The sequence below is a fragment of the Aplysia californica genome, unplaced genomic scaffold (assembly GCF_000002075.1).
Source record: "Aplysia californica isolate F4 #8 unplaced genomic scaffold, AplCal3.0 scaffold00088, whole genome shotgun sequence".
In the NCBI taxonomy this organism is placed as follows: Eukaryota; Metazoa; Mollusca; class Gastropoda; order Aplysiida; family Aplysiidae; genus Aplysia; species Aplysia californica.
This window is the reverse complement of record NW_004797358.1, coordinates 575,344-595,484: the sequence shown is the minus strand read 5'-3', so window position 1 is coordinate 595,484 and position 20,141 is coordinate 575,344. Positions and strand designations below refer to the sequence as shown.

Here is a 20,141-nt window from a genome sequence, read left to right as displayed (position 1 = left end):
TTCACAAACATGTAATCTGAACAACATCAATATTTTCTAAATGACCAATTCAAGATCACCAAAAATCCAGACTACAGCAAAAGGAATTCAGTCTGGAAGACAAAGCAATGCACACTTTCCCGCTATTCATAATGGTTTTGTCAATCGCATCATACTGATGACCACTATAGCAGAAAAGTCAATATGCCAAACACTTCATCAACTTCAAGAGGAATACCTTAACATTACTTTCTTCTGCCATCTATTCCAACATCAACAGTCATCTGAAACTTACCAACGAATGTCACCTCAGGTTTGATGGGAAATTCAAAATGCACGTCAAATCCGTCCTGTGAGTGGGAGAAGAAAAAAAACAACATTTCATCCATGAACATTTTAAAAGGTAAACGGCACCTGCACATCATATGATACACATCCATACACTACAATGTGGAAACAACAGATTCTTCATTTAATATCATCCATCTTCCCTCTTCTTTCCACCGGAAACTCACGTATGTGAGGCATTATGTTGGAATCAGGTGCTCGTCAAAAATATGGAAATCCACAAAACCGGCTTTTTTACCATAATTAGGCAATTTTTACTGATTTTTTTTTTTTTCCCGCTCAACACCCTTTACGTCTATTTGAGGGTGGACATTACTGAAAAACGTTGATGAAAGGCACAAAAAGTACTCTCAAGCTATGGAAGTCAACAAACTCTGGCGACCATTTTCTCGCCAACTATGCCTATGAAACCAGGCCACCCCAACCTCCTTCAATGGCAAAATCTTGACTTCTATTCAATACAGATAGGCATTTTTTCATAGAAAGCAAGACAAACGAACAAGCTTTAATGTGATACCAGTAACTCCACATGCCCATAAACTGACGAGCGCCTGATTCCATCGCATCCTGACACAAGTGGAGGAATCAGGCGCTCATCAGTTTTTGAGCAGATGGAGTTATTGGTATTATCTTAACTCTTCACGTCTGTAGAGGATTTTCGTTCTGACCTAAGCCTCCCAGGGACTGATCCTATACAGCAGTAGGGTGGGTTACAAAAGTCTATAAAACTTTCAATCTGCTAGGCCCACATCAAAACTTTTGGTATGTTTGTGTTCAGAAATGAAAGTTGTATTTATTGGTGTTCATTTTAGATGCCTTTATTGAAGAATAAAAATAGACTATTGAAGTAAATGGCCTTTAGCAAAAAAAAATGTTCGAATATTACATAACACCGTTCACACAAAAATGAGTGTAACTTTATAAAACTTGAACACAGAGCCAAAGTAAAGAAGCAAAAATGTTGATATACATTCTAGGATTACATCTATGGTGGCTGTAGCTACTTTGAAGCCCATTCTTTTGAAATACACCAAAATTAAAAAATGTATCACAACCCACATTCGGCATGAAAAGTGTAAACACAGCTAGATCTAGATCAAGATTTCTATATATACACACTTTGTTATACAATAAATCAAAGGCTTACATTTATAGTTTTGTTCGAATATACCTAACTATGACAACTGTGTCTTTATGCACATTTTCAAAAGTAATTTTGAGTAATTCTTTGAAGTTTCCAGGTGTAAGATGAGGTCTACAATAACCACATATAAGTCACATTCACATAGATATAGGCCTACTATATTACGATGAACTAACCTGAATACAGCCTCAACAAGATCCAACATCTAGATCTAGATTTAGAATATCCAAATGGAATGAAAATTTTGTCTCAGTATAATCCAAACAAGAAAACTGTCACTATATTTATTTCAGGAGCAATCTCCAGCCACGATAATCTCCCTAACCAACACAAACAAATTAGACACAGAAAATCAGTTGTTTGGAAACAAGCCATCAAATCTAGCTTACGCGCCTGCACAAACGCTACAAAATGAAAGTACAGACAGAAAAAGACCTATTTTCGGCATTTGCGACCATAATTTCGGTTGATGTCGTGAAATATTACTTTCGCGTGTACTTAATGAAGGCTAGTGTAGTGAGCCGTTGTCAGCGGCTCGCCGGCCAAACCCACTTCGCGCCGAGCCGCTCCCACTAGCTCACCGGACATGAAGAGTTAAAGCCCGTCTATTTGCCTTGAGTTTGATTTTTTTTTAAGTACCCATCTATCTTGAATAAAAGTCGAGATATTTGCACTTAAAGGAAGTGGGGGTTCGCCTGTTCTCTTTTTTTTTTTTTTTTTCTTTTTTTTGGGCAAGTGATTTACGACGCTCGCAACTGCATAAGGTCATGTGAGCGTACGGGACACACCAAACATTTTCAATAGGTAGGGAATTTTGAATTGTGCTCGGGTTGCGGCCGGAGCGTACTCTTGTCGATCTTGGACCACCAATTGGGATCTTTAAAGTGCGCAACTTGCACACCGGACCTCCGAGACTTTTTGCCCTTGCCTGAGAAGGCTAGGTGTAGATCTTACCTGCCATAAGATCAGGCGTGTGGCTGAAAGACAGCAGTAAGAAGGAGCCAAGGAGAAGCAGTAGAAAGGCTGCAGAAAGAGTCAGGACCTCAGAGGAGGGCGCAGAGGAGGTGAGGGGGTGAGGTCAGAAAATGAAAACGAAAGCAGATGACAGAACATTGTTAGAGAGCAGGAAAGGATGTGAAAGGGGAAAATTTTAGAGAAGAAAATCAGGATTCGAACTCGGGACCTATTGAATGAGAGGCCAACACCTTAACCTCTAGGCCACGAGAGACCCCGTCTGTTGTCCGAGGTAAAATTAGCGAGAAAATGGCTGTTTAACTTTGGTGATTTCCAAGCTCGAGTGTCCCTGGAAACTGAAAATTTACATATTTTGTTCCTTTCATCAATTTGTTTCAGTAAAATGCCTGCAGGAATATGTTTTTAAATGGAGCCAAAAATATAAAATTCGATAAACATCAAACTGTGTCTTAAAAGAACCATTCTTCCAAAACTTTATGTCATACCCTATAGTTTATACATATTATAATAACAAAAAAGCCAGATGCACATCACAGCTATTTTACTTACATATTCTGGCTCAGAGTAGGACATTTTGTAAAGTGGAGTCAGGTCATAAAAGTGTTCCAGAAGGACATCAACACTGCTACGGTTATGTCCTGATGTCATCAATGGCTGTGCCAGCTCCCTGCGGGAAGAAAAACACACACTTTACACTCCACATACCAATACAAACAATGTCTGTCCACTGCAACACCGCTTCCTGGCAACAAAGACAAAATTATTGGTACACAGCAAAACCGTCTCAAGGTAGCAGGAAAACATAACATTACAATAAAATCACATCATGGAAAAAGGAAAAAGAAATTATTTTCACAACAGCACATCACGGTAACAGAAAAAGTCTTTGTTTACAGCAGTTATCTCAATAAAAATTAATAAAATATCAGTGGATGCAAAACCACCTCAAAGCAACAAGACACAGTCTTTTTCTACCCAGTCACTTGAGAGCTGCAAGACCAAAGGTTCACTTCTCACCAGGCATTGTAGACTTGTACACTGACTTTGCTCAGGAAACGGTCACAGGGGGTAGTCCCTCCACAGTCTGGGACACACACTTCCTTCTCATTCAGAGGGCCAGAGAGAATGTTCACACACTCTGGCTCACACAGACCACTGTGGGGAATCATATTGTACAAATAACTTTCTTAGTAAGGACACTAAGAACACTGCCACAGACACATTTTACCACGCTGCTCTTCAACTAACAATGAATAATTAATCTTCTTCAAACCTTGTCCTCTTACTCATTTTAAGTTTAAACAAAATGGAGAAAAGTGTTTCTCTAGAAGGAGCAAAAATAGCAAAGCATTCATCACATACTTGAAGTCTAATGCATATTGCTTTGAGACCCGAAAACTTCAATTGATACGAAGAAATTTATTCATTTCTGAAAAAGAGAATAGTGCACAGAAGGAAAATACATTAATTCTGTATGCACACTAGCTTCTGTCTACAACCAATGACAAAAACAATACATGAAGCTGTACGATGTCGTACACACCTACTTTTAACTCATTCGCTACGTATTATTTTCGGCTTGTGGACAATTTTTTGTTCTGGGGGGTGACATGAGATGGTGACTAGCGCGCAGTTCACATGTCTTTACTTACTTTTACTTTACTTCTTTATCCTCTGTCCAGGTCTGGCACTGATAACATAATGTTGGTATGAATATTGAGGTGATAAGCTGTCTCTTTGTGTCCATGGAGATGTTTGGATGAGACAGGAGGGGTGCGAGCTGGTAGGTGACAGCGTTGGCTTTTTGTGTTTGCATTTCTATTTCTCTGTCTTTGGACCCGTTTTCAACAAAAGTGCTGCCAAGATATTTTAACTTCTTCACCTGTTTCAGTTGTTTACTATTGACATGGATGTTCAGGGGACTATGGTTTTGGCTCACTTTCATAACTTCTGTTTTCGATGTGCTTATTTTCATGTTGAATTTCTCACATGTTTGTTGGTCATGATGAATAAGACATTGGTCGTCTGCCAACAGAAATTTATTTAGGCTTTCTGGGCTTTGGTTTGCGTCTTGCGTCCATATATACTGAACGCCATTAAAAACGCAACACTTCGTTCACATAGTCTGACCACGTCTGTATCAAATGAATATAAATCAAAAGAAGTTTGTTTTTTTAAGTTCATTCAATTTCAAACAAATGTGAACTATTTTGATACATACATAAATGATTTCGATACATTCTCTCGGCGTACCCCCTTAAAACAAATTTGCAGAAAAACACAAATCGAAGCTCAATAAAGATCTTGTACCCTTAGTAAATGTGATGTCAACTGAGGTATTCAGTCGAACTCAGGACCACGACGAGGCAACACCTATCTTGGACGGGGGCCCCCTGACAGACCCGACGCATCGGACCGCCAGGTAACTTTACAAGCAAATTGTTTGGCCATCATTAACATCTAAACAGACCAAAACACTTCTTCGCAAGGATTTTATAACATTTTCAACGTTTTGTTGAGAAATTCTGTCCCACTTTCGCGGCAGCGTAATCTTCCAATAGCTATAGATTCACAAATCGGAACACACTTTGCGGTTCATCCCATACATGCGCTGTTGGAGCCATGTCGAGTACGTACACTGGCCAGTCCATGACATTCATGTTATGATCTTCCAGAATCTGTGTTGTTTTCTAAATGGGCAGTGTAAGGGCAGGAGTGTCGTGTTGGATGACTGAGAGATTCTGATTTTTTCTTTGTGCTGTTTGGCACTGTGAAGACGGCGCTGTTGTTGCGGCTTCGTTAATTGCAGTCTTTAATAAGGCGTTCTTGATTTAAGTCCTGTACTTACTGTTCTGCGCCTCACACTGATGACATAAACATTTTCCCGCACTCCATGCATGCCTTGAGCTGCTACTTTTGAGAAACGAAACGATTTCGCAGATGCGACATCAAAATCTGCCTCAGTTGATCATGGCCGGTCACTCGAGACTGTCCTATTCTTTACCCCTCCTGGACATTTCAAGAGTGCTAAAATCTTTATATAAGTCGAGACCAATACAAGCACTGCATTTTAGCCATATCGCTGCTTCTTAGGCAGATTTTCCACCATGAACAAGGCGGAAGCAAAAGTTGCAATCAGCTTCGCTAAGTTGAGGAGTCTTGTAATGAAAGAAATATAAAAAATAGATTTTTAAAAAGTTAGGACTTTTGTTTGGAATGAGCTATGGGTCAGCTACCTGGTAATTTTGTATTTTTTTATAATATAGCAACTAATGAACACATTTTACTAAAGCATAGTTTAGTGTATTGTGATGAAAAGTACTCATGGAAAAAGCAAAAATCGTGCATGGGTGTGTGGACTTACAACTACTCACTTGTGTCTCCAAAAATTGTGACCATCAGAGCATATTTGGCTTTTTAATAACTTTTTGAAATGTTGCATACTGCCATATATGTAACAGAGAGATACTTATGTAAAAAATAACGCTTTTCCATTATTGGCAAACGATTACACAACCTAAACTTAGAAAAGGTTTATATAAATTTGAAATTCTCAACTTTTTTTTTTTACATTTATTGAAAAGAACTTGCTGTTACGTTGATAGGGACTGGTTCAGGTATACACTCCCCAAATTTGGTCAAATTTGGTCATAAATAAGAAAGCCTTAGGGAATTGAAATTCATTGGTTATTTTCAAGATGGCGGTCATTTATCTAGTAACTGCTGTAGCTATGCAAAATTAAAAGCACGTATCAAGAGAGATTTTTGTATGCCTAATTTATGTTTGTAGGCCTACTTAGATTTGATCTCAGGCAACAAGCATAGGAAATGGACCAAGAAGGTCGCTCCTCCCGTTCAACTTGCCAAAATAAAAAAAGACAAAAAGAATATCTTCGCATAAAAAACCCCCTGCAAACTCACAGGTATATAGTTCTTGACAAATCCTGGTACTTGTAAAATCTTGCAGCGATCATTCCTCTGGCAATGTCCTTGAGCCCATGAGTGATATTGGCTTTGCTGAAGTAAGTGTTTTCTTCATCACATCTGTTGATCACAAGTGTTACTGTCATGTGGATGTCCATCCTGCGATTTTCAACAGGTAGCGCTGTCAGAGCAAGAAAAGCATTCAGCCATCAAGTCAGTTCATCCAAAGGTTTCATCATCATCATCCACCCATCCAAACTAATACTTTGTCAAAAGCATATTTCAGAAACAAAGAAAACCACTTTCCTTTATCAGGCAAAGGGTTTAATGTTGATAAGGAATTGTATTGTACTATTAAAGTAAAAGGAATAAATAAAGCCAGCTCTACACTTGCACTATGGGGAGGAATGCTATCCATGCAATCCCAAAGACAGGAACACAGGTTCTACACAACTGTCATGGCTACTTTGTCTATTTCTCAGTCTCAGGAAACATTGACTGCCTTGGAACTTACTGGAGTTGACATAGCACACAGGAGGATCAGAGTCTGGGTAGAAACCATCTGGGCAGTCTTGACACTCTAAAGTTTCCAGACTCAACACCTGGCCCAATGAACAGTTGCCTGAGGACATATGACATGAAAACAATCTGAATTTATCCATGCCTCTTCTTCCTAACAGCACGTATTATTCCATCCAGTCCTGCAAAAATAGCATGTTGATCTGGCTTTCTATGTCAGGAGCAACTTTACATTAGTACTATTTTCTCATACTGCCAGGCAAAAACCAAACTGAGAGACGGGAGCACATAGAAACATAAACAGATTTACATGTATCTGGCAGCTGATTCTGAATCCAGTAGAACTTTCCACTTCAACAACAAAACCACAAGTGTACACGGATAAGTAGGCCTACTCACGGACACACATGTGTCGGGATATTGCTTCTTGGACCAGTGTCGTGGTTCCGTTAGGACACATCTCACAGCCTGCATCCCTCTCACGGAACTCTCCATAGTCACATGGCACTGACGAAACAGGCATTTAGCAAAGTCATGGATTTCATCAACAATTATTGCACATCTACACACATTTCACTTTTCATGTTTGTTTTTGTGGTTGCCCACACACCGTCCTCCTAGTATTGTCATCTTTTTGCTGCCGTTTAGCTTTTTAGGAATTATTTTGGAGAAAAAAAAGGAGGGGGGGGGGGGCAGCAGCTTGCAAAAACCTATGTTTTGTAAATAGTGGGGCACAAAGTGACTTTCTTTCATCTGACAAATCGAGGGAGAAGTAAGCCCTTTCTCTTCAATCATTTCTTCACCACACATCCCATTTGTTACAATGGGAAGGATTTTAAAGGATAGAGAAGACAAGATCTGAAAATTAGCAAATGGAGGGGAAATGACATGATTTGAGTAAGGGGACATAAAATGATCACAAAGACATACTGATTGCATGTTCAGACAGCAGCACCTTGTAGATACAAGCTGACATGGATCCAGGGATAAACGGATCAATGGATAAAAAAGGCATCAGGTTTACTTTTTTCTATTCCTCTGCTCCAGTGGCAGTGGGTGGACCAAAATTTAGGTGGGGCTTAGGCTGCTTTCACTTCTTTACCACCAAACAAAAAGCAATAAGAACAAAACAACAGTGATTTTTCAATACTCACGGTGAGCCATGGCATTTTGAGAACCATTCAAATGAGAAGAATCACCTCTGTCTTCCTTCTCTTTGTTCTACGTTAAATTCTTCCTGATGCTGGGGACGAAACTATTTCCCCACCAAACTTCTCTAATTAATTTTCATCTGATGAAAAAGTTGCCTCAAAAGTGGCTTGATGTAATTAATAACAGTTAAATCTCAGCGGCAAACACACAAACATGCATACACATCACTCCACGAACTGGATTAGGCCTTGTAGTAGAGGAAAGTAGACTGCACCTAACAAAGGTCCAATGGGAGCGTAGGTAACTGTGTTACTGGGGAAAAGTGTGTCGTAAAATTTCACCCCATTGTCAGGGCTAGGACAGCATGAGCCCTCTTTGCAGTGATATTTTTTTTTCAAAGTCTTCAACCTTTTTACAAGAAAAATATCATTAATGAGGGTCCGTGGGAACAGGCTCATCCTTTGCTGAGCCCTAAAGACATTTGATTGACTGTAAGGTTACTATAGTTGTAAGCGGCGGCAACAGTGATTGGATAAACGAGCAAGCCACCAAGTTGATCGCTCTGTGTTCATTGCGTGCAATCATAACAGTTTCAATTGCTTATTTCATTATTTACATTTGCTTTGGGATAGAGTTGGGGGATGGGGGGGGGGGGGGGCTCAAGCCCATGAGCCCTTCACTACCCACCGCCACTGCTCTGCTCTTACCTTCACATTTTGGATGAGAGTCAGTAGCCACACACCTGGAACCTTCTGGACATATGTTACCCATGTAGCAAACACTGAGCAGTTCTGGAATGGAAAGGGCATTGACAGTCACTCTCTGCTTCATACATAGCCAACTTTTTCATTTGTTACTCACACAAATATCAACAAAGGCAAGTCACAAATTTATCAATGTAATTTATAAAACGACAATATGAAGTCTGTCTTTTACCTGTGAAAATAGTCACTGTTGTCTAATAGAAAGCACAACTGACTGCCTAGCACAGAAAAAGGCACTACAAGTCAAACTACTTACTCTGTCGGCTGAGGATACACAGTAGGACAAAATCTCACTCTCAATCTACCCAAGAGTTTCATCTCGGTCAATTCTACAATATTTGGCTTCAATGTAGTCTGGATTGAAACGAAACTAAGCTCTTCTTCTTTCTTTTTTGTGTTCACCTGCTAGATCTCAAGGGTGGCTGACTGTTGATTCTTCAACCTGCAATGTAACTGATTTTGAGAATATGCTCCCTTGTTCCTACTTCATAAAGTCAGGCAGCCACATTCCCATTCCTAAGATTCTCAATATTTATCTTATTCCGACTAGAGGTTCTTCAGTTTTGGTCAGAGTTCATTGTGAATGTTGCCTGCATGGCGGGTGTAGCCTCCTACTCTTATCAATCTATAAGGGATCTTTAATGTGCTTAACTTGAACACAAGACCTCCAGAGTTTTTTGTCCTTATCCAGAAAGGCAAGGCATTAGATCTTCTTACATGCCCTAAGATCAGAGGTGTGGCTGAAACACAGCAGTAAGGAGCCATGGTTAACTGTAGAAAGAGTCAGGAGTAATGGGAAGAAAAGCAAAGAGGAGGCATGAGCCAGTTTGGGGGAGGGGGGTGGGGAGAGAAAGTGCTGATGGAGCAGATGAAGTAACAGGACTAGAGAATACGAGAGGAAAGCAAAGGGGAACATTTTAGAGATGAAAACTTGTTTGTCTTTGACAGGAATAGTACCTGCTTTGTTTTTTATTGACCGAGAGGTGAATTCCACACCTCTAGACCATAAGAGGACCACCTCCCTCCTCCAAACTATGCTCACAACAAGCTCATTTCTTTCCAGCCTCATCAGTAAACTATGTACTTACTCAATGCTCCCTGGTCCATCACAGCATCGTTTTCATCTTCATACATCTTCACAGACATAACCGAGTACACTGTGTCATCCACTGAGATAGAACCTGGCTGCTCCAGAAACGACTTGTAGATGTATCTCTCTAGCAGATACTGCACCCAGTCAACATCTGCATCCACCCGAATGATGACCACAGTGCTCCCTGGTCTGTAGGAGGCCAATCACAAACATAATGTGTGTCATGCACAACAATTTTCTGGTTCAATATTTGGAAAATATAAACAGCAAAACACAAGCAGGCTACTTTTTTCCCAACAACTCTGATTAATTTTCACAAAATGTCAAACAGCAAAATATACACCCAGCAAACCTTCACACCTGCACGCAGCACCTTGATACTACCTGGCCCACTTTTTTCTTACCTTTCTTACTTCATTGTTACAAGAAAGGAACAAAATAGGTCATTTAGTAAAGTTAAACAACAAAACAAACTCCTGGCTAGAATCTCAGAGAGTCTCTTAAGTTCTGAATATGCTGTGAATATTATGTGTTCCAATCTACTCCCTCTTCTCAACCAGTCCCTCATCTCCTGTTCCAAAATTCTTCTTGCACTTTTTCTTGCTCTCTGTCTTTCCATACTGCCCTCTGTAATTCAGGTTTCTTAATTTTTACCATGCTCCCATTAACCTCTTATCGCTGTCATGCCCGTAGAATTTAAGGGCTTGAACCGAGTAGCGCTGTGCCTATGGACCGTTGAATTTAAAGGACTATGACAGAGGTTGTTTTGATACCAATTATAAGGCAAGTTACTCCTAAAATCTTGTAATTATTATTGAGGTACCTTCCCTTTATGTTTTCCATCATTTTCCCCCCATTTGAAAGTGAAAGATTCAGATTTTAGCTCAAAGAGAAGATTAAATCTAGGCCTAGATCGAACACATCTGCCGCATAAAAAGATTTGTTGGCAGTAAACACAAATGGGCTTACATGCATAGGCCTATATGGACTGTACAAGTGTTTTATAAGGTAGGAAAAGCCTCTTGTCACTTCCTCTGTACCTGCTGACACTCACACAACATGTATTCCCCTTTTTTGGATCTCAGTTTATCATTACTCGAATGAGTGTTGCTGTATGTTGTTTGGTGGTGTAGTTTTTGGAATTGTGTTACTAACTCCAAATTTTCTCCATCCATCTCTCAATGAAATCCCCTTGAAATAATATCAATAGAAATGTGGTGCAATGTAAAATGTACATGCAAAAATTCATGAGGTAATATTCATAATAAAAAAGTTATGGGAGGTAGAGTGGGGTCACCCAGATCCACCTTGATTAATGGGATTTCCCCAAGCACAGGGGCCTATTTACCTGCGACATTGAAGGGATTAAACACACAAAAGTGAGATACAATCCAGGTCTCTCCGTCTCATTCCCTAAGACTTTTGGATTAGTATATCTTCACAAACTTACAGAACATGGGTGACCGCAACATTGTACTCCGAGTTTAATGATTCAAGATTCTCCGAAATGTTGGCTCTCACAGCCACCTCCACAGCCCAGCTGTCACTGGCATCAAAGTCTTTGTCTATCTCAAACCTCAGGAACACTGTGAAACAAAGGTGGAAAATACCGGTCATGTCGAGAAATCCACAAGCAGCAATAAATTATGATATCAGAAACGTCAATTTTTTATAATTTTTCTTTGTCATCCATAGCAGTATAACATTAACAAAATAGAGATTAGATTTTGTGTATCACAAATGATTTTGAACACCTTGAGAAATATTGTAACTGAATATACAACATATCATCAAATGAACATATCCTGCTTTTTTTTGTCTTTCAGTTGTAGCACAGACACAACACAGCTAAAGACAAACAAGTTTGCAACGTCAGCTCCCAATACTCACATGAGGTTTTCCAAGCTGATGAGAAAGAGAAAAAACAAAACATACATCATTAAAGTAGATGAAAGTTCTCGGACATCTCAAGCACAATCATGATTAATGCAACAAAAAAAACGAGCACATGGAGTCAATATTTGAACATTTTCACTCTCTCACTCGAAGGATACAACCACAGTATATCATCTAACCTATGTGAATGGCACTGTCAAACATTTACAACCACTCATACATAGGACAAAATGGCCTGGCAACTTATTCTAAAACCTGAGATTTAAGAAACATTGCTTTAAATTAAATAATCAGCTGTATCTCCTTTCCACCCTTACATACTCAGGGTAATTAGTCTACTTTCATTGCACTGCCCATATCAGGTATCCTTGCTTTGATCCCCAATGAAAACAAAGCATGGTGCAGGTAAGCTGAAGGGACACTTTTCTAAATGACACTTATTGCTGTCAGTCTTTCACCACCATTTACAACGGAAAAAGCACAAACCTCCGCTACAATTCCTGAACACGGTTTTCTCTGTACAGGTGAACTCTTTCCCACAATGACGTGGCACACCCACACTCTCCACGACATCACACCAACTGACCGCTGAGAAATAAAAATTTGTTACAAGCATTGGCACTTCAACAACATTAAAAACATCCACAGTTCTACCCAACACACAAAAATGTTTTCATAATTACACCTAGAGAGAATGCATGCTCGAGATGGAAGAAATCAAGCATATCTGTCATGACGCGGTGGAATCAAGTGCTCCTCAAATTTGAGCGTATTATGGAGTTGTTGATATCATTTTCAAGCTTGTTCATTTGTCTTGCTTTTAATGGAAAAAATACCCAAGTATCTCAAATAGAAATAAAGATTTATGCCATTGACAGAGGTGGCTTCACCTGGTGTCAGAGGACAAATTAACGAGAAAATGGCTGCTGATATTGGGGACTTTCAACGCTTGAGTGTCCTTGGAAACTGCAAATTTACATTTTTTGTGTCTGTAATCAATACTTTTCTGGAATATCAACACAGAAATCTGTTTATATATGGACAAAAAAGGTGTTGAGACAAAAAATAACACTAGGAAAAAAATGTAAGAAAAAATGTCAGTTTCTTCCATTTCACTATTTTGACGAGTGCAGGATTTCACCATGATGCCATACATGTGGAGTTAAGCCATATTCTAAACAGGCCCATTCACTGGCATTCCAGGAAGTATTACCATGGAAACAAATAAGTATTCCACTAGTGTCTACAACAACAGTCTGGCAGTATTCACATGAGAAGGGGACTGCCACAACACTCACCTTGCACTCCTCTCTGTCGATCCTCTGCTGTCCGGAAAAGGCCAAGTCTGCCTCTGAACAGGAATTCTCCAAATTGGCCATCCCAGGAGATATGAGCTCTTAGCATTCTTGCTGCCACGGCTTCAAGCATAGTCTTGTTAAAGGAATTCTTAAATACGCCCATAGAATTCACCATGATGTAAGTCTCCCCAGTGTTTTCATCGTAATGATCGCTGCAAAAAGTCACAAAGTAAAAAGCTGAAAATATGAACACTGAATTTTAAACTACAATATTTATGTAATGACACATGACTCGCAGAAACAAAGGGAAAGTCAAATTGAAAGCACACTGGTCTCCACATAACACCCCACGGCTAACCACTTGTGTTAGAAGTAAGATCTTAGCCAAATGCCATGTCAAGGAAACTAAAATAGGGTATGGTCTGTACTCAATTCTAAGTGGACGAACCTTTGAGCCCAAAGGACACAGCCTTATAACCTTTCTTATGATTCAAAAGCAGTGCTACAGTGTTGCCTGTTCAACCAAAATCAAATGCATTGTACACCCCGGAAACATTCTCCACAAGGGTACCAAAACTTACCTGATCTGATCTAGTTTTCCATAAAGATAGCCCAAATCTCCAAATTGATCTGCAGCCTGTAACAAAGAACAAATATTTTTTAACTAGGCGAGTGATGACATTATCTGGGATTTAAATCACATTGCCAAGAATAACATTTACCCCCTAAGACTATACATCTTTATTCCACACCCACCAGTCCTCCCGAATATTTCTAAAACCCCACTGCCCTAATATGTTTTCTCAAAACAAAAACTTTTACTTGGGACTTTTTGTTTCCAAATGAAAGCTTCATCTAGCACCTCGAGATCCCTAAGTCATTCTCGGATCACTCATTGTATCTGCTCTATCACAGGTTAACACATTCTTTAATCAATCCAAAGTTTCACCTACCAGCTCGCCCATTCTTTCTCCAAGTTTGATGGCTGTGTCACTCCACTGATACCGGATATCACTGAAAGGTTTGTCCAGGACCACACTGAAGAACACCAGCCGCGCCTCGTAGTCTGTCACCAGAAGTCAGGGATACATCATTAGGCACTTCTATACCTCTACATTCAAGACTAATTTCTTTTTAAATGAACACTCAATTCAACTATGAGATACAGTAACTTTTTAGAATCGAAAGTCTCAACCCCTAATAAGACACACTGTTGGTTAAATCCAAGACCCTATAACAGGGTCCTGTTTACAGGACAACCAGCTTAGAGGAAATATTTTCCACAAAATTATTCTCATGTCCTCTTCAAATTTCCTCCAGCTAATGAGCTCAAATGCATATCCCTGGAAAGGTTGCATACAGTAGGTGACGTTAATCCTCACTGCAAGAACATTCACAAACATGTAATCTGAACAACATCAATATTTTCTAAATGACCAATTCAAGATCACCAATACTCCAGACTACAGCAAAAGGAATTCAGTCTGGAAGACAAAGCAATGCACACTTTCCCGCTATTCATAATGGTTTTGTCAATCGCATCATACTGATGACCACTATAGCAGAAAAGTCAATATGCCAAACACTTCATCAACTTCAAGAGGAATACCTTAACATTACTTTCTTCTGCCATCTATTCCAACATCAACAGTCATCTGAAACTTACCAACGAATGTCACCTCAGGTTTGATGGGAAATTCAAAATGCACGTCAAATCCGTCCTGTGAGTGGGAGAAGAAAAAAAACAACATTTCATCCATGAACATTTTAAAAGGTAAACGGCACCTGCACATCATATGATACACATCCATACACTACAATGTGGAAACAACAGATTCTTCATTTAATATCATCCATCTTCCCTCTTCTTTCCACCGGAAACTCACGTATGTGAGGCATTATGTTGGAATCAGGTGCTCGTCAAAAATATGGAAATCCACAAAACCGGCTTTTTTACCATAATTAGGCAATTTTTACTGATTTTTTTTTTTTTTCCGCTCAACACCCTTTATGTCTATTTGAGGGTGGACATTACTGAAAAACGTTGATGAAAGGCACAAAAAGTACTCTCAAGCTATGGAAGTCAACAAACTCTGGCGACCATTTTCTCGCCAACTATGCCTATGAAACCAGGCCACCCCAACCTCCTTCAATGGCAAAAATCTTGACTTCTATTCAATACAGATAGGCATTTTTTCATTGAAAGCAAGACAAACGAACGAGCTTTAATGTGATACCAGTAACTCCACATGCCCATAAACTGACGAGCGCCTGATTCCATCGCATCCTGACACAAGTGGAGGAATCAGGCGCTCATCAGTTTTTGAGCAGATGGAGTTATTGGTATTATCTTAACTCTTCACATCTGTAGAGGATTTTCGTTCTGACCGAAGCCTCCCAGGGACTGATCCTATACAGCAGTAGGGTGGGTTACAAAAGTCTATATAACTTTCAATCTGCTAGGCCCACATCAGAACTTTTGGTATGTTTGTGTTCAGAAATGAAAGTTGTATTTATTGGTGTTCATTTTAGATGCCTTTATTGAAGAATAAAAATAGACTATTGAAGTAAATGGCCTTTAGCAAAAAAAAATTTTGGAATATTACATAACACCGTTCACACAAAAATGAGTGTTTCTTTATAAAACTTGAACACAGAGCCAAAGTAAAGAAGCAAAAATGTTGATATACATTCTAGGATTACATCTATGGTGGCTGTAGCTACTTTGAAGCCCATTCTTTTGAAATACACCAAAATTAAAAAATGTATCACAACCCACATTCGGCATGAAAAGTGTAAACACAGCTAGATCTAGATCAAGATTTCTATATATACACACTTTGTTATACAATAAATCAAAGGCTTACATTTATAGTTTTGTTCGAATATACCTAACTATGACAACTGTGTCTTTATGCACATTTTCAAAAGTAATTTTGAGTAATTCTTTGAAGTTTCCAGGTGTAAGATGAGGTCTACAATAACCACATATAAGTCACATTCACATAGATATAGGCCTACTATATTACGATGAACTAACCTGAATACAGCCTCAACAAGATCCAACATCTAGATCTAGATTTAGAATATCCAAATGGAATGAAACTTTTGTCTCAGTATAATCCAAACAAGAAAACTGTCACTATATTTATTTCAGGAGCAATCTCCAGCCACGATAATCTCCCTAACCAACACAAACAAATTAGACACAGAAAATCAGTTGTTTGGAAACAAGCCATCAAATCTAGCTTACGCGCCTGCACAAACGCTACAAAATGAAAGTACAGACAGAAAAAGACCTATTTTCGGCATTTGCGACCATAATTTCGGTTGATGTCGTGAAATATTACTTTCGCGTGTACTTAATGAAGGCTAGTGTAGTGAGCCGTTGTCAGCGGCTCGCCGGCCAAACCCACTTCGCGCCGAGCCGCTCCCACTAGCTCACCGGACATGAAGAGTTAAAGCCCGTCTATTTGCCTTGAGTTTGATTTTTTTTTAAGTACCCATCTATCTTGAATAAAAGTCGAGATATTTGCACTTAAAGGAAGTGGGGGTTCGCCTGTTCTCTTTTTTTTTTTTTTTTCTTTTTTTTGGGCAAGTGATTTACGACGCTCGCAACTGCATAAGGTCATGTGAGCGTACGGGACACACCAAACATTTTCAATAGGTAGGGAATTTTGAATTGTGCTCGGGTTGCGGCCGGAGCGTACTCTTGTCGATCTTGGACCACCAATTGGGATCTTTAAAGTGCGCAACTTGCACACCGGACCTCCGAGACTTTTTGCCCTTGCCTGAGAAGGCTAGGTGTAGATCTTACCTGCCATAAGATCAGGCGTGTGGCTGAAAGACAGCAGTAAGAAGGAGCCAAGGAGAAGCAGTAGAAAGGCTGCAGAAAGAGTCAGGACCTCAGAGGAGGGCGCAGAGGAGGTGAGGGGGTGAGGTCAGAAAATGAAAACGAAAGCAGATGACAGAACATTGTTAGAAAGCAGGAAAGGATGTGAAAGGGGAAAATTTTAGAGAAGAAAATCAGGATTCGAACTCGGGACCTATTGAATGAGAGGCCAACACCTTAACCTCTAGGCCACGAGAGACCCCGTCTGTTGTCCGAGGTAAAATTAGCGAGAAAATGGCTGTTTAACTTTGGTGATTTCCAAGCTCGAGTGTCCCTGGAAACTGAAAATTTACATATTTTGTTCCTTTCATCAATTTGTTTCAGTAAAATGCCTGCAGGAATATGTTTTTAAATGGAGCCAAAAATATAAAATTCGATAAACATCAAACTGTGTCTTAAAAGAACCATTCTTCCAAAACTTTATGTCATACCCTATAGTTTATACATATTATAATAACAAAAAAGCCAGATGCACATCACAGCTATTTTACTTACATATTCTGGCTCAGAGTAGGACATTTTGTAAAGTGGAGTCAGGTCATAAAAGTGTTCCAGAAGGACATCAACACTGCTACGGTTATGTCCTGATGTCATCAATGGCTGTGCCAGCTCCCTGCAGGAACAAAAACACACAATTTACGCTCTGCATACTGATACATATAATTATGTCTGTCCACTGCAACACCACTTCATAGCAACAAGGACAAAAATATTGGTACACAGCAAAACCGTTTCAAGGTAACAGGAAAACATATTATTACAATAAATTCATATCATGGAAAAAGACAAACTTTTATTTTCACATTACTGTCTCATAGTAACAGAGAAAGTCTTTTTTCACAGCAGCCATCTCAATAAAAAAAACAAGAAAATGTCAGTGGACGCAAAACCACCTTATAGCAACAAGAAAAGGTCTTTTTCTACAAGTCACTTGAGAGCTGCAAGACCAAAGGTTCACTTCTCACCAGGCATTGTAGACTTGTACACTGACTTTGCTCAGGAAACGGTCACAGGGGGTAGTCCCTCCACAGTCTGGGACACACACTTCCTTCTCATTCAGAGGGCCAGAGAGAATGTTCACACACTCTGGCTCACACAGACCACTGTGGGGAATCATATTGTACAAATAACTTTGGGGAGGAGGGGGAGGGGGGGGACAAAAACAATACATGAAGCTGTACGATGTTGTGCACACCTACTTTTAACACACCACATTAAATTTGTCAAAATAAAACAAAACAAAAAGAATATCTTTGCATGAAAAAAAACCCTGCAAACTCACAAGTATATAGTTCTTGACAAATCGTATGCCTTGTAAAATCTTGCAGAGATCACTCCCCTGGCCACGTCCTTGAGCCCAAGAGTGACATTGGCTTTGCTGAAGTTTGTGTTCTCTTCATCACATCTGTTGGTCACAACTGTTACTGTCATGTGGATGTCCATCCTGCGATTCTCAACAGGTAGCGCTGTCAGAGCGAGGAAAGCATTCAGCCATCAAGTCAGTTCATCTAAAGTTTTCATCATCATCATCCACACATACACATTAATGCTTTGTCAAAATCAGATTTCAGAAACAAAGAAAACCACTTTCCTATATCAGGCAAAATGTTCAATTATGATCAGCAATTGTACTCTACTATTGAAGTAAGAGAAAAAAATAAAACCGGCTCTACACTTGCACTATGGGGAGGAATGCTATCTATGCAATCCCAAAGACAGGAACACAAGTTCAAAATAACTGTCATGGCTACTTTGTCTATTCCCCTAGTCTCAGAAAACATTAACTGCCTTGGAACTTACTGGAGTTGACATAGCACACAGGAGGATAAGAGTCTGGGTAGAAACCATCTGGGCAGTCTTGACACTCTAAAGTTTCCAGACTCAACACCTGGCCCGATGAACAGTTGCCTGAGGACACATGACATGAAAACAATGAGAACTTATCCATGCCTCTTCTTCCTAATAGCATGTATGATTCCATCCAATCCTGCAAAGTAAAAAATGTCCTTCTGGCTTTCTATATCAGGAGCAAATTCACAATATTGAGGCATTGTATTCAGGTGTTTGCCAAAATAACTTAATTGAAAATACCGGCATTTTTCCGACAGTTTGGCTTTTAATTAAAAAAATTGATTAAGGGTATAAGAAATGTAAATTTTCAGTTTCCAAAGACTCTCAAACTAAGTAAGTCACCAAACTTTGGCGGTCATTTTCTCCCAAATTTTACCTCAGAAACCAGATTATCCCACCTCATTCAATCCAAAGTATCTTGACTTCTATTGAAGACTGATAGGAAATTCTTTTCATGGAAAACAAGACAAATGAACAAATGATAAGTTGATACCAATAACTTGATATGCCCAAAAATTGGAGAGCGTCTGATTCCATCACGTCATGACACATTTGTACTATTTTCCCATACTGCCAATAAAAACCTAACTAGTAGATGGGAGAATATAGAAGTATAAATAGATGTACATGTATCTGGCAGTTGAGTCTGAACCAGCACTAATCATTCCATCCAGCCCTGCAGAGCAAAAAGTAACATGTCCTTCTGGATTCCTGTGTAAAGAGTAACAGAACATTTCTACTATTCTACCTTCTGGCCAGGAAAAAAACAAACTATGAGACAAGAGCACATAGAAGCATAAGTAGCAAAAATTTCCACTTGTCCGACAAAACCAATTACTCACGGACACACATGTGTCGAGATACTGCTTCTGGTACCAGTGTTGTGGTTCCGTTAGGACACATATCACAGTCACATGGCACTGAGGAAACAGGCATTTAGCAAAGTCATAGCTTCCTCCGACATTTAGCAAAGTCATAGCTTCCTCCTATATTTATGGCACATCCACACACATTTCACTTTTCATGGTTTTTTTGGTGCTTTTTTTTCTTGTGGAGGGGGGGGGGGGGAGACATGGAAAAATCCATGTTTCATCAATATTGGGGTACAAATTGACTTCTTTTATCCGACAAATCAAGGGACAAGTAAGCCATTTCTCTTCAATCATTTTTTCACCACATATCCCATATATAACAAAACATGGGAAGAAGTAAGATGGAAAAGACAAGAACTGAAAATTAGCAAATGAAGGGAGAGACGCGTCATTTGAGTAAGGGGACATAAAAAGGACAGAAATACATACTAATG

At 39.4% G+C, this 20,141-nt stretch overlaps 1 protein-coding gene across 1 annotated transcript in view; it reads right to left on the bottom strand.

Moving 5' to 3' along the window:
* Positions 1-20,141, bottom strand: part of LOC101854936 — a gene marked incomplete at both ends in the record, with an annotated part of 275,129 nt that overhangs the window by 181,770 nt on the left and 73,218 nt on the right. Inside the window, 15 exon segments of the mRNA XM_013080473.1 lie at positions 275-329; positions 2,996-3,113; positions 3,464-3,601; positions 6,368-6,551; positions 6,885-6,992; positions 7,289-7,396; positions 8,749-8,832; positions 9,894-10,087; positions 11,349-11,484; positions 11,789-11,803; positions 12,281-12,382; positions 13,093-13,304; positions 13,674-13,729; positions 14,046-14,158; positions 14,759-14,813. Coding sequence (XP_012935927.1) covers positions 275-329; positions 2,996-3,113; positions 3,464-3,601; positions 6,368-6,551; positions 6,885-6,992; positions 7,289-7,396; positions 8,749-8,832; positions 9,894-10,087; positions 11,349-11,484; positions 11,789-11,803; positions 12,281-12,382; positions 13,093-13,304; positions 13,674-13,729; positions 14,046-14,158; positions 14,759-14,813 — 1,678 coding nt within the window.